The sequence below is a fragment of the Aptenodytes forsteri genome, unplaced genomic scaffold (assembly GCF_000699145.1).
Source record: "Aptenodytes forsteri isolate BGI_AS27 unplaced genomic scaffold, ASM69914v1 Scaffold208, whole genome shotgun sequence".
NCBI lineage: Eukaryota > Metazoa > Chordata > Aves > Sphenisciformes > Spheniscidae > Aptenodytes > Aptenodytes forsteri.
Genome location: NW_008794963.1, coordinates 3,841,886 through 3,857,146, shown reverse-complemented (window position 1 = coordinate 3,857,146; position 15,261 = coordinate 3,841,886). Strand labels below are relative to the sequence as shown.

Below are 15,261 nucleotides of genomic sequence, written 5' to 3'. Positions count from 1 at the left end.
AAAATGTGTCATTATTTCTGCTCTATTAAAAAAGACACAAACAAACAAGTCCTGGTTCATGGGAACTTTTGAAATACTGACACTTCCCTCAAGCAGGAAACCCAGAACTGTGGCTGGCTCCGGTTCCTGCAGCCATCCTGGTGCCTGGCAGTCCCCACGAAGCTACACTCAGAGCCTTCTGCTTGCTCTCCGACCTTTCTGCTGAGCAAAGTGATGGGGGACTGAGAGGGCCCAGCAGCTTTGGTCCCAGCTGTCTGACACATCAACTACCTTTGGAGGGCCCTGGCTGCGGGAGGGGTGGACGAGGCTTGGGGTGGGGCTCTGTGCAGAAAATTCTCGGTGGCAGCTCGTGGAAGGGAATTTCTGCCTTTTCTCATATCTGCACAGATACATTCCTGGTGGAGGGTTTGTACAGATGTAAATGAAATGCAGAAAGGTTTCTTTAAAAAAGAAGGCAGCCTTTGTGCTTCGTTGGATATGAGAGCTACTTTCATTATGAAGAAAATACAGAGGTGATCGGAAAATCTGCAAACAGTTTGCTTAGTACAACTCTACAAGTTCATTTGGTGAGAATTATCTTACCTCATGTATATACTGGGAGTTATCATAAGTTTGGGGGGAAATATTTCAGATTAAAGTGGGATTTCCGAGTTTCCTGCCTTAACAGCTGGAAAGTGACATCATTTGTCACACTAGCCTTGGGGGGGTCATTCTATCAGAGATAGGAAAAACATTTCCTAGGTTTTGAAACTTAGTCCAGGGCTACTTTAACTAAAAAGATCATTCCATTTTTCAAAAAAACCCAAACCAACCAAACACACACACCCCGATGCTTTCTTTTCTGGTTTGTTAAAATTATAAGGGATGGAAACTGCTCTTTCGTCAGAAACAATTTTTCAGCAATCTTCACCCTTAGTTGGACAATTCAAACCACTAATTTTTACCTGTAAGTGTTCCTTTAAAATAATAACTCCCCCATGTCAGAGTGCAAATCTCAGTTTTTAAGTAGGCTGCTTGTTGGGGCTTGAGTGTATTTTTTGGCTTTTTATCATACCATTAGCACCACTGCAGGCCAGGATTTGATCTCCTCTGCTCGCTTTTACTGCTGTGTTTGTTAAACTGCTCCACCTATTTCCATTACAGAGCAAGAAGTGAAGTACTAGGTTGTCATGAAAACAGTGAATTTCATGACGGTGAACAGGATCATCACAAGATGTGTGCAACTCTTAAACTCCCCCTGAACTTTTGGACTTGCTGTAAGAAAAATGCTTGCAGTCAAAACCACAGACCTGAATATGTTCTTCTTCCCCCACCTTTTCTCCCAACCCTTGGCCTGAAGTTTTTGCACAGTGCAGTTCTCCTTGCCAATCTGAATTTTGCAGTTACAGGAGGATGAGTCAGACCACCGAAATCCAACACTCCTCAGCTCTGGAAGAGGGTGGAATTGGATCCCAGCTGGGGGACGGTGCTCCTGACAATTAATTACCTTTCTTCAAAGGTCATCTCTGCACCCTGACTCTTCTTATCGTTTTTAGTTTCTTTCGAATTTGTTACATTTTATTTGCAGTAATCACAGCCTTCTTGGGTTAGCTTCAACAAACCAAGAGCACACTCCAAAAGGAAATCTAGAGTAACTCTTAGATGAACTGTCAGCCCCTTTTCTAAAAGATGTATGTTGCAAGACTTCTCTGAACTGGCGACATGTATTAAAACCATTGCCTGCTCTCTCGGATTTGTTTGTGGTGATGCAATGACAGTGACTAAGTGGATTGAAAACACACTACTGAAGTATTCTATTCAGTGGGCTAAATCCAGTAATGGTCTTAAGAGCCTGGCCCCTGAAACGAAACATAGACCCCTGTGTTGGTTGTCTGCTCTATGTGCATAACCAGTGGGGATAGTTAGGTGCTTTGTGATGCGATCCCAAAAGTCAGCTTCGGCCAGCTTTGGCCAGCTCCCATCTCAGCAGAGAAATCCTGAGGGTGAGGAGTTATTTTAGGCTGCTGGTGTCACATGCAGGCTGCTATTAGGACGTGTCCCAGGTGCTTTGAACAGATAACGAGACCTCTCGGACCTCTCCTGAATAATGCAACATGGACTCCGAATTAGCAGCTGGAGCTAAATGAAGTATGTCTGGAAGATGTGGAGGCTATTGTACCACCTCTCACTGGTAGTCCAGTGTTTAGGACATGTGCCCAGCAGTGGGAAATGGATCCAGTTCTTTCCTCTACCTGAGCTCAGCCTCTCTCACACACGCACACAGAGTGCTACCTTGCAAGATTTTTATCTGACTCTTAACCTCAGCTGCTCTGCTGAAAATGGGGAAACTTTGGGTAGATGCAGGGTTGCAGACCTCAGTGCTACAAGAACTTCCAAGCAAAACACAAAGCACATGGAGTTACGGCCACTATGAGTTTAGGCAGTAGCTTAGTGAGTGTTTATAAAATCACACGCTTGGCTTTAGGTGCCCAAATCCTGCCTCAGTGTGCCTTTAGTTGATCAGCTCTGTGGCTCTGACCCAGCACCTTGTCCTCCCTCACTGATGCTCTGATGTCCCTGCTGTGAATCCTGCCCTGCTAATCTCTCCCTTTCCCTTTCAGCATCGCTGACTGTCATTGCTGTAAAGGCTGTGGCCAGCATGATAACACTCTCTGCGAAGGGGAAAATGCAGCTAACTTATCCTGTTTTCTATATCATGATTGTTTTGATGGCAACTTCCTGTGCTTTCCAAGTCAAGTAAGTGAGTTTCTACTTATCTCCTAGCCTTTGTACCCATTTATCTGTCAGTTTTGTTCAGTATTGATATCGAGTCCAGATCCAAATTGCGCTTAAAGGCAACAAATTCCTGGCAGAGCCTTGACAGATGCGTGAATTGCCTACAGCTGATTATATTGTTTATTTAGGCTTTATTTCTCAGTTTATAATTGATTAATTACACAGATGCTACCTCATCTCATTATCACCTTACACAAGGTCTTCCCAAATTTAGTTCTAGTTTTGGCACAGGTTTTGAACTTATGAAATGAAATTTATGTTTATGTAAATTTTTTTTTGTTACTTTTAGCAACCTTCATTGCTGAATAATCAAATGGCCACGTTTACCCTCATTATGCCTCTCTTTTCCCTAGCTTATGTCACTCGTCAGACCAAAGAAGAGTTTACCACTGCTTTCTCCCTGCTGCTGTTAAATCTGCCTGTTGTGTTTTGCTACCCTGTATGTCTGTACCTTTTTAGGAAACAGTTAACTTTTAGTGTGCAGGGGACATCAGAGTTTTCCCTGCTGGCCTCTGGCCTGTTAAGTGATTGTTTTATGCTGCCTTTGCAGATTGCTGGGGGTGGCAGCATGGTAAAATACAGCTTGCAGCTGAACAGGAGTGTCCATTCCCTTTATGCCGGTCCCTCTGCTTCAGGTGCTGATAGCATCATTCAGTAATCTCATCTAGACTGCTCCAGTGCGAGTCTGAGTGTTTACTTGCATGATTATTTTCCGGTAGAAGAGCCAACCCAGCTTTCTCGTGGCAGAACATACCATTCCCATGTGGAATCAGAAAGTCCATGCGTTATTATGCAGTGACTCTCCATGGCTGACTCAGGAACTCCCCTGTAACAGATTATAGAGTGATTTACATCCAGCTTGTCTTCGCTGGGAGACGAGCTTAGGGCATTTAAAATAGGAAATAAAAGCTTGGTAAATAGGAAGCTGCTGAATTAACCTCTCCTTCTCGCCAGTTTTTTCTTTCTTTCATTTGCTGGGTCAAAATTAAAACAGAAGTGAAATGTGCCTATTTCATTCCCTGGGCTCAGTGTGTCTGTCTTTCTTCTCTGTTGGACACATTTTCTAATGGAGACAGTGCTGTCAGTCTAAATTTTTCATTTTATTTGTTTCCTCTCTTATTTTATTTGACTGTCGTGCTGCAACATCCTCCTGGATTCAGTGCTGGGCCTTGGTATCACTGTTTTAGTCCCTGTGACCAAGTTTGTTGCAAATGGGAGAAAATAATGAGGTGTTTTCAATGACTTCAAAATCCTGACTATCCTGCGGATATGTAGGATTTCTTTATTTTTAAAGCACCATGGAGACTGTTCAACAGTTGCTAAAATAACCATGCAATTACTTTAATGGCTAAAACAGATCCAAGCTTGGATTTTTACTGTGCACATATATTGTACCAGTGAAACATTTAAGTATGGTTCTTTTTATAAGTTTTGAATACACTCTGCAGCCTCCTGATTTTTCTCTTTCGGTCTGAAATGCACCGTTCACATAACAGAGTATCTGCCGGTGCATCTGAGAGTTCACACTCATGATTCATCTCCCTATGGGTAAATGTTGATAGCTCTGGTCTCCCTAAGTGGGTTAATTGCTTTGCCGTTTTCATCTGCTGATGCAGACTGTGCAGGCTGCTCCATGGCCAATGTCTCTGTCCTGCAGGTTTGTGTGCAGTGTATGCTCCTGTGGTCCTGCACACTCTTGCTCATGATTCTGGTGAGGGTTTGTGTTGCCTTTCTGAGGAGCAGAAGGAGCTCAGGCTTGGAGCTGCCTTCCTGGACTTTCCCAGCAGGACAGAGTGTGTCTGGGGTATAACTCCATGGATAAACATACAAATATGTGTTTTAGCCAAGTTGGATTGAGCAGTAGCAGCAATGTGGACTTCAGCAAAGCGAAACAGTTCCTACGAGGACTTGCGTGTTCATGTCCGTGCTGGAAATACAGCCTTATACAACCTGTTTAAATTAGAGCAACTTGTCCCTGGCTGCTCGCAGGCAGCACTGCTTCCAAGAACTGATGCAGACCATAAGCAGTAATACCCTAGCATTCCTCCCTTATCTGTGGCAGACGAAATTTTTCCAACACTGCTTCAAAGGACTCTCCAATGACAGCCTATGGCCAGAAGAATCCATGCCAACCTTCTTGCTTTCGCCTATTTGTTTGTACTCTGCAGAGACAAAACCAGAAGGTAAATTCAATACACGTACTCATCTTTCCAGGGCTACTTGCTATTGTTGTAAGAAATGGTCACACTTATTGCTAAACCGACATAAAGTGGCTTAGCCTGACTTAAAGTGCAATGAACCTCTTGTAGGCATGAGGTGCAATAATGCTTGTCTTCCAGGTTCTTGAATCAAGCAATGCATCTGTACGAAGCGACAGCAGTTGTGCCCATTAATTTTGTGTTCTTCACCACCAGTGCCATCATTGCAGGTTTGTTTCTGGCCTTCTGCCTCTACAGAATGATTTTCTAAACATCAGATTTTCAAGAATTACTGCCTGTGAGCAGGAACACGAACCAGCCATGTTTGTCTTCACAGAAATTTTTTCCTAAGTGACAGGTGTTTAAGTTCTGAAAAATGAGTAAGTTCACAACTTTTGAAGCAAAATAAAAATAATCAAATTCTAGCATTTCCAGAATTGATATGTACGGTTTACTGTGCCTCGCTGGCTTACTAGAAGTACCTGCATTTATCCTAGCCTCATCCTGACATCCAGTAAATGCATTTACCATGTGCACACCAGCCTCTCCATATCCGAACTGGTAGAGTAATTTTAACAGCCTGGCAAACTACTCAAATGACAACCAGCTGTGTTTCATAGTAGTTAGTGTATATTCTGTTTCAGAAGGTGGAATTCTTGGTTAAGTGAAGGAAATAAAATGACTCCAAAGACCTTTTAAGCATTTAACATTTTATTCTGGGTGAGAACTTTGAACTCAGCATTGTTAAAGAGGGACTGCAAATCTTGGAAATGGTGCACAGCGTAAGAACATGAGCAGGGAGGACGACTAAGATGCTGTATCAGCAATGAGCCAAAATGATCATGTTGTTAGAACATTTATGACTCATTTTAACACACACTGGGGGCTTTCCTATCATTGCTGTGCAGGAGTTTCTCATGCAGAGCTGCCATTAATGAGAAGGGGAGTCAGCTTCATGCACAGATTGCCTCAGCACCTGTGTTAGAAGAGACCTACACTTTGTGACTGAGAGGAGACTTGTGCCAAAAGGGGGTTGCGTTCTTGTGACCATATGGGGAATTTGGCCTTGTGCCTCCTTAAAAGATCAAGTACCTATTCAGGAATGGCTTAATAGCTTTGAGACTGGATACACATGCATTTGCACCAGGTTAGTTAAACCAGCGCAGGGCTTAGAAGAATAACCTCTGCTGAATCTTGCTGGGGTGCTCGTAGAAGATACCTCATCTCATGATTCCCCCAGTCACAGCCTTTGAAGATACAGTCACACATCAGCTGTGCTGGTTCACACTCTGCCGTTTCTACGCAAAACTATGCTCATCAGTGATTTAAAGCTAATGTACTTGGCTGTGAATTGGGGCAGCTGAGATCCAGATACACATCTGGTTCTGTCACCTCCACTGCAGAGGTGCTAATTCCTGGAAAAGGGGTGACCAGAAAGAGCTAGTGATCCCTTCAGCCAGAAAGATTTGGCAAACTTGGCTGCTGGAGCCCTTAACTTGGTGTAAACATCAGGGACACAGCTAGTTATCGAAAACCTGTTCCCAGTTGGAGTTAAGATGTCCACGTGGTCTGTTGGAGTGGCTTAACTAAATCCATGAAGAACCCGTTAGCTATATTGGTATGACTCTGCTTGTGAATAAGACCCTGAGTTTGACCTGCATAAAAACTGTTGCTGACAATGCAAAAAATACCTGCATCTGTGCAGTTACTAACACAGCACATGCTCCAACCTGATAGACTAAATCTTCTCCAGTCCCATGCAGTATCTTGAGAAAGCCTAGCTAATGGAATATGGGCACATAAAATGAACCCATCACAATGTGTATTAATACCTTATTTGGGACTTTTTTGCTCCGTTTGAGCATGACACTGCTTCTGACCCTCCCAGCTGTAATTCATATCACTTGGAAGCCAGTCAAGATCTGCAATTCTTGTTTCTGTCACATTCCAGGGGTCATATTTTATCGGGAATTCCAAAGCGCAGCTTTGCTGAGTGTGTTCATGTTTCTGTTCGGGTAAGTGTATCGGCCTAAAATCTGCACTAACGTTTGTACTGAAACAGCATTGCCTTGCGGAATCCCTTCTTTTCTCAGTAAGAAGAAACCCATCTTGTTATTAAAGCATTATGGAATAGCCATTATAGTAGGATAAAAAAACATTAAAGGAAAGATTGATGTCTGTGCTTTGGGAGTTTGGAGGCCTGGTTTTGAATCCAAATATGTAAAAACGTGAGACACTTATGGACTACTAATCTCATGATGGAATGAAAAACCAGCAGCATGTGTTCCTCCGGCAGGAAGGAGAAATCACTGCTCTCCACCAAATATCATGTTATAGGGGGTGCCTTTACAACTGCGAGAAACCTCCTCCCATGTTACCTTCCACTTGCATGTCCGGCTGGTCTTTGCTGCCATTAAATGCAGGCAATTACATGAGTTGCTCGCCTACGAGGCAGTACTATAATATCTCTCCCTCATCTTCCTGTGCCAAGAAAGAGACAGCATGCCTGTGGAAAAGTTCAGAGCATGCTAAGAAGCTGTTAACAATAAATGTTTGAAGAAGGGCCTAGATGTTGTGAGAGCAGAAACCTTCTGCTGGTTACCAGCACCGTAACAACTCTGGGGACAGGTGACAGTTACTTGATAATGGGTGTGAGATAGTTAAAAGCATCTCCCAGAACTGCTGGAGGAGTCTTGCCACGGTGCTGTCAAATAAATGGCTCTGCAGTTGGACCAGAGTAAGTGCACACAACTGTTATCTTGTTTGACTGCAGGAAAAGTGACAGAAAATGGAGATGAGCAAATTCAACCCATGTATTTGGCAGGCAGCAATTAGTGGTTGTGTGTCCAATACAGAGCGGATAGAAGATTTATCCAAGCATAGCAGTTTCTCATTGCTCCTGGCTTACAGCTTGCCCCTGAGACACACAGTCAAACGAGAAAAACAACAGAGATGTTGATTGTCTGCAGCTAGACTGAGTTGTTAATGAAATTGCAAATGCTAGAATGCTAGCTTAGATGCTCTGTGAAGATTTGCTCAGGGATTCAAATGTTGTGGTCTCACACTTAGAGGCATTTGATTAGGTATATATTGCTGAAAGTGTAATTTTGCCTGCGGAGCCTTTGGAACTGATAATAAAGCTTCAGGAGGCAAAAACTAGACTGAAAGGGAGCCCAAGATGAATTTATAGAGCTGCCAGGAAGAAAAGTTTCTTTATAAACTGAGCAGCTTGGGTTTGGAAGTCCTTGAAAAAGAAACTTGGAGAGAAATTCTCATCTCAGATGCAGTGAACTGTTTCTAATGATACTATGCCACTGTTATTTTGCAGGTGTCTCCTATCTTTCCTTGGTGTATTTGTAATTGCAAGAAATAAAAAAGAAGAACATTTACAAATTCCTTTTATTGACTGTGGACATATTCCTGGTAAGTAGGGCTTTTTTTCTGTCTCTCTGTTTAAAAATGAGGTATCAGATAATGGGATGACCTAGGAGAGTTGAGTCACAAATGTGCTCTAGTCATATTTAATAAATATACTGTTCTCTTATTTTCTATTCCTGTTCCCAACAGATTTTTCAAAGAATTTTTCAGAGTTTTTCCAAGCTATTGTTACAACCAGTCAAATGAAAACAATGATTACTGGAGCAAAGAATGTTTAAATGATGGATTGGTGGGGGATTTGTTTTATTAAAATTCTTCACAGAGTTGGTGTTTTTCCCTTCTTTCACCCCATTTCCTTAGGACAAAAATTGACAGGCAAAATACAACCAGATTCTCACAGTTCATGCTATGGCACTTTGAATAATGAAGATGACTTGGTGAAAAGTCCAAGCTGAAAGAAGAAAGTACCTTACATGCCAATTAACAGGAGGAACGCCACTGGAACAAGGATCAGCAGCACCTTTTTGTTGGACATATTCAAGTATATGTTGAACTCCTGTATGTTGATGAGTCATAGTATTACATAATCCTACTTAATTTATCCCATGGCTGTCCCAAATGTGTTCTGAAGATAAAGGAAGCCTTAAGAAAGACTAAATAACCATTAATGAAACAGAACATTCTCCTAGTATCAATGCCTCTTGGGGATATTTTGAGAGTCTTAATTGCGTTGAAATGCAAATAGGCACAGAACAGGATTATAAAAATTCCCCTTTGAAACCCCCCCAGGTCTGTGTAGATGCTTAAAGACAAAGGTGGCAAATGAGAAGAATTTTCATAAGTGACTTCAAAGTACTCTACTATATGTATAATACCTTTAAAAATCTGATCCTTCCTGTTCAGGAGTCAAAACTGTGGGCATATATACAGTATACACGAATATGTACACAGAAAGTATTTTAAATTATGTATAGAGGGAAAAATCCTGATTATCCTCTGCCATCAGATTAATTCTCTTATCTTCCAAGGAAATAAACACTTGTGAGAGGAGGGGGAAGGAAGAGAGCATTTGCCATAAACATAGGCACATGCGCACATGCACACATTTGTGATGCCCAGCCAAGGCAGAGCTAGGGAACCACGCCTGACATTTTACATCTTCCCAGGAGAGTCCAGTGCACTGAGCTGGACTGGGCTGGGCTATACTATCTGTTAGTATAGTCTAGCCTGAGGTTTGGCCTCTGTTTTCAGGAAAACAAGGTTTTAGTGAAGAATGTGCAAAGTTCTCCAGAAGGAATGGAGTAGCCAGGCTCCCTTCCTTGATGTGTCTTGGAAAAATAATCCTAAAAGAGAAAAGTAGGGCAACTCCTGCTTCCTTCCTAAACCACTGGTAATCCTGGATGAGGAAAGGCTGTAAAAAACAGGATCACAAAGGGTCACGGTAACAGTACAATTTTTCCTTCATTAAATGGTAGTGTCTGCACACTGATTTGAAGAGCCAGCAGTGATTGGAACCATGGCAATGCAGGCTCTGTGTTCAGGTCTGGGAGGTCTTGGTGTCCCTCAGTCCCAGCCTCCCGGTAAGAAAGCTTCTTCTGGGCATTCATCGTGGGTCCACTTACCCCTGCCTGGTAGCACCGATCTACCTCAGCCAGCACAGTGGGGGGCAGACACCTCCTCTGCAGAAACAAGTGAAAGTGCTCTTGAAAACTGTTCGTGTCTTGGACAAGATACTTCTTTTAGGTTTGAATTAATCTGCAGTAATGGATAGGGGCCATAGGCTGTGTGTATTTTGTTTCAGTGGGATATGAGCAAATGAGGTCTGGTTTTTTTCCCCAAATAATTGTTTATTTCATTTTATAATACGTACAGCTGAAGATCCATAAGACAGTTTCATTTCAAACCCTACAAAGTGCACCCAGAGCTGCAGTTTTTCCTACGCAGCAATGTCCCAGGAGCCAGGGTGCAGGGCGGGGGGTTGTGAAGTTGTTTTCCAATGTGGATCTTTTCCAGCTGGCACAGGACAAGACTCTGTCTGCACCTTACTTGTACCAGCTGCCTGGCTGTGGCCTTCCTTTCCCCTCTTACAGCTTGAGTTCAAGTTTCTAAAGCTTAAAATAAAAAAAAGCACATTCTTTTTGTATGCTTTCTCCAGGGAATAAGGGCACACCTCTATCTTTCTTTTGCAAGTCAAATTTGAGCCACTTTCTAAGCCTCAAGTGAGAGTGTGTGCTGAAGATGGAAATAGGAGACCTACAGTTTTTCACTCTGGGACCTGGGAAACAAATGGGTGAAAGGATTTGGGTTTGTTTCTTTTTTAAATGATTGGCCTTGGGCATCTTTCCAAAACCTGTTTCCATGATTCAGGAGGGCTGGAGGAGATAATAAGGGTTACCAGATTTTCTCTTTAAAGCAGGAAATCAAATGTAAAAATCTGTGGCAAAAGTTATTATTTATTTTAAACTACTGTATTTCTTCTTGAACAACACTTCTTTTCTTCCTATGGGTTTATAAAAAAATTATAAGGGTTAAAATGTTTTCTGTAAACTTGAATGTAATTGAAATTAATTTATGGAGCAAAACACTGTCGGGAATTATGTGCAATTAAAACCTGTGATTTGACATGATTTTTGAGATGTGAGCACGTTCCAACGAATTAATGTATTACGAGATCGGAAAAACGCAGTGATGAGAACTCATTACTGCTCTGCCAAGAAAGGGACATGGTTTGTTTCAAGAATCAGTTTCTAATCAATGTCATTTTCAGATTCTGCTTGTGATATTTAGGTCACAAACACCACAGACAAATGCCTGCTAAAAGAAAAGCCTTTTCACTGGAATACAAAAAAGTCTCTGGAGCCCTTCTCTTTAATAATGAGTTATTTTCTTGCGATGTTTTTCCTGACATCAAAAATGTGGGCCAGATATAAGCTGCAAAACTTGCACCTGCAGACTGAACTTTCTTGAACAGATCCTCCACGGGATCTGAGGAAATCAAACCACAGGAAGGCGTGGTGGGCAGGCAGCGGCTCACGTGGTCCCCCAGGCTCCAGCTTGGGATTTTTGACAGACCAGAACCAGCAGGACTCATTCAGTCCTTGTTCCACTGCTGGTCACGCTGCGGTAAGAGATGAAGTATTAACTGGCCATGGGCCTGGAAATGGGAGCTCTGGAGTAGAGCGAGGCCGTTTAATTTTTGCCATAAAATATCAGGATGCATTTACCAAATGGTTTCAGCTGACAATGAATAAATGAATTTTGGACTGGATTTGTATTTCTGCCCATGGTAGGGGCCTGGCATTCACCTGGCAGGCTTATTACCCGCTCCTCACCACAGCCCAGCTTTTGGTGGCTTCATGTTTTGCGTGTAAAGGCACTGGTCACCTAATACCGAAGGAGAGAGGTCGGACATTATAGGGGCTTGAGCTTCTGTGCTTTGAAACTGTGGTTTCATGCACCTGGCGAGCTCCTTGAACGGTTCAGTGCTGCTAGAAGTCTCACCCTCTTTTTCCCAGCTGTGAGGTCCTGCGTGGCCTGTGGCTCTCTGTCAGCCAGGTCAGCTCACTCACCCCACAGAAAGCATCTGCTTTCTTCTCCTTGCTGGGTTGGCTCTCTGAGCTGAGCCAGCCAGGCTGACTGGAGCATTTGGTGGGAAGGAGCGGAAAAGAAGGAGAGGGAGTGAGACCTCTCTTCTTCAGGGGGAAGTATTACATTTGTTCTCTTCTTCTGAGGAGCTTCACCATACAGCAAGCATCCTGCTAAGCTCACTCCTCATGTGTCACCATGTCCCAAATGCAGCAGTTATGAGCTTCTAGCAAAACACTGAGCCAGGCTCACTGGGCTGTGCATAGTGAGCACTGAGTGGCTCCACATGGGGCTAAGATAGGCATCTTGTGGCACGAAGGGTGTCCTAAGGTCAGCTAGAAGCCCGGACACGTGTCTGACTATACAACTTGTTCTAAGGACTGATTTTTTTCTTTCCATTGTCTGTTTGCTGTAAGGTGCATAAACAGTGCTGGAAGGATGGACTGGGACCAAAAGTCTTCTGAACTCAAAATGGTCTCCCCTTGTGATCTTTCCTTCCAACCCACTTTACGCAGGATCATTGGTTATGATCTGTTGACTGGATACGTTGACTCTGATAACACTGGGGTGCAGATTATTAGACCGAGCTGTCTTTCAGCTTGCCCTTTTGTTACTGTCCTCTGAGGCTTAGCCTTTTTCGTGTTTAAATTTGTTTGTTTATTCCTTTTGGAGAAATCAGCTGGACTGTGTTAGCAACTAGTCCAAAGGAGAGAGAGGCTAATTACCATAATTATTATTATTGGAGGGCCAAGCTGGAAGATTTACAATCTGAGGCCACTTCAGGAGAAAAAGATAGAGAAATATTTAGTGCTCTGGATTCTCAGAAGTTTGAGAAATTCTGTGTTTGAAATATTTCTGGGTTCTGGGATAGAATTAGGGATATCAGTGAATAAATAGTGATTCCATATATTTTTGTATGTGGTTTTAGTTTGGCTTTTTTTTTTTTTTACTGATTTGGGAGTGAAGGATGACTAGAGAAGCAGAGAGGAAATAAGACATTCCCTTGGCAGATGGGAGATGTTTCAACCTTTTGAGGCTGGGAGAAATGTAGAGGCAGCACTGGCAAATACATCACTACATATTAAGCAGTCATGACCATTTAGAAAGGATCCTTGTCCTCTTGTCTGACAAGATCAAGCACATGTAGCTGTTCTGTCCCCTTAGGCTGCACATAAATGTATTTTTGAAACATGCTGAACCAGTCTCTGGGGTCTGGGCCCCATGAGCATCCTACCAATGCCTCTTTGGCACTTACTGCCTCACATGCTGAGCTCTTGCCAGGTCCTCCCTGTGTGGAAATTAGACTGTGTGGTGGGTATGCACCACAGGCTTACTCTGATAAGAAGATACAGTATTACGAAGGAATTTCCCTTGACCTGGGAAGTATTTATAGGGTACTGCCCTACAAGGAAGTTGCACAAACCTACAGTCTTTGATTGTGTTCCCTTTACTTTGTGACTCCCCCTGCAGTAAGCAAGGGCAATTTTGGGTCTCTACAGAAGCAGAATTATTGGCACCTCAGGAACTTCCAAGCACAACAGATGGACCCTAAATAAAGAGTTAGGTGGCTGCTGAGTAGGTTTCTTATTTAATCTAAATTCCAGTTTTTCAGTTAGGGCCCTCAAGTTTGTCCAAGCCTTTGAGGGAGAAAGTGCATTTAATAGTATAAATCTGCAGTAGCATTTTGATCGCTGATGGACTCAGGCATCGGTGCCAGGGGAATATGTGTCAGTTCACAAGGTAACGATGAGGAGGATGGTGTTCGGCAGCAGAATCAGAAATGTATTGCGGTGGCAGGAGAGTTTTGCATGAACACAGAGGAATGACTCCAGGGGACCACTAATACACAGTGGTCTCCCCGGACTCCTTGTTGACAGTGTCAACAAGGCATTTGTTGACAGTTTTCAAAGTAGAGCTACTGTAAAGGAATGATTAAACAGGTAGTTCTAACACTGACTGTTTTACATGAAGTGAATGTATCACTGTAGCCCACGGCACTAATACCTTAAACATGAAAAGTGGCCTGTGGCCATTGATGAAGGAGCCAATTTCTGTATTTGCTAGGTCACATTGGGAAAAATAGAAATGATTGATTTAAGCCTCCAGCACAAACATGCGCGTGCCAGCTCTCCAGTTGGAGATCTCCACTCTTGGAATAGGCATTGCCTTGCCCAGATGAAATCTTTGGAGTCTGCTGCCAGGTCTTTTGCCAGAATCATTAAACTGGTTGAAAGAACAGCACTGTCATTTGTCTTCTGTTTGATAGCTGGTGGGCATAAATCCAGAGAAGCACGAACGCAAGATCAGGATTTTTCTCTCCATTTGAAAAAAATCTTAAATGTTTTTCTTGAGTTTTAATAGCATGTGTACCAGGCCCAGAGCTTTATGCTGTCTAATGCTCTTGTAATACCCTCAGCCAAGAGTAAGACAGCAAGCTTGCATGGCACAGAGGCTGCTAATTAGGCAATTCTTACCCGTCACTGAAGGTTACTGCTGGTAACACATCATACGGCAATAGAGTACAACAAGAAAGTACTGGAGCTTCTATTCAGTTTTCCAAGAACAGCTGTTCTGTGTTTTACAAGGGAAAGGAGCTGAGGAATATGATTTACTATTACTAAGCATTGCAGTTACCCATGTGTTTATTTTTTCCAGACAATATTTAACAGTTAACTAACAGGCACGTCCTGACAATACTGACTGGATGCCGGGTGCGTGGATGTGCTGCAGGATTTGATGCAGCAGTGTGAATAACGGCAGGTTGCTGATACGAGAAGGCAGCTCCATGTCATCTGGCCTGGCCTCCTGCACAACTCCAGTCAGGCAACATCCTCCAAGCACTTCTGTGTGAACCCTTTGGCCCATCTACAGAAGAAGGCACCCCGTCCTCTCCTACTAGTCAAAGTAGAGGATCCACCTATGCCATTAGTAATTTGTACTAGCAATGAGTCATTGTTTGCTTTTGAACTGTGCCTTATGTCTATTTTAACTTGTCTGGATTTAGCTTGCAGCTATTTGTCTTTTGCCAGTGATTTAAAGCACTCGGTAAGTCCCTCTAGTAAAATACAGTAAGATGACTTGGGCTTTTCGCTAAGCCAAACAGACAGACCTTTCAAGTCTCTCACCATCAGACATTTCTGTCAGCCCTCAGATTGTTTTCTGTGGTTGTTTTCTGCTCTCTCTCCATTCTTCCAGTGTCTGCAATTGGCCAAATACAGAGTAAATATCAGATCCTAGCAGCACTGAAGAAGTAGCACAGATCTGGACCAGACCCAGTGTGCCGTGATCGGGTGCCTGGCTTCCCCTCTTCCCACAGCTGCAGCCC

At 43.1% G+C, this 15,261-nt stretch overlaps 1 protein-coding gene across 1 annotated transcript in view; it reads left to right on the top strand.

Moving 5' to 3' along the window:
* The window catches only part of NIPAL2 (NIPA like domain containing 2), a 54,797-nt gene extending 45,991 nt beyond the window's left edge, over nucleotides 1-8,806 (top strand). Inside the window, exons 7-11 of the mRNA XM_009275515.1 lie at nucleotides 2,601-2,736; nucleotides 5,115-5,203; nucleotides 6,925-6,988; nucleotides 8,302-8,396; nucleotides 8,712-8,806. Of these exons, the coding sequence (XP_009273790.1) occupies nucleotides 2,601-2,736; nucleotides 5,115-5,203; nucleotides 6,925-6,988; nucleotides 8,302-8,396; nucleotides 8,712-8,806 (479 nt within the window). The remainder of the gene's footprint in view (nucleotides 1-2,600; nucleotides 2,737-5,114; nucleotides 5,204-6,924; nucleotides 6,989-8,301; nucleotides 8,397-8,711) is intronic.
* The last annotated feature ends 6,455 nt before the right edge of the window (nucleotides 8,807-15,261 follow it).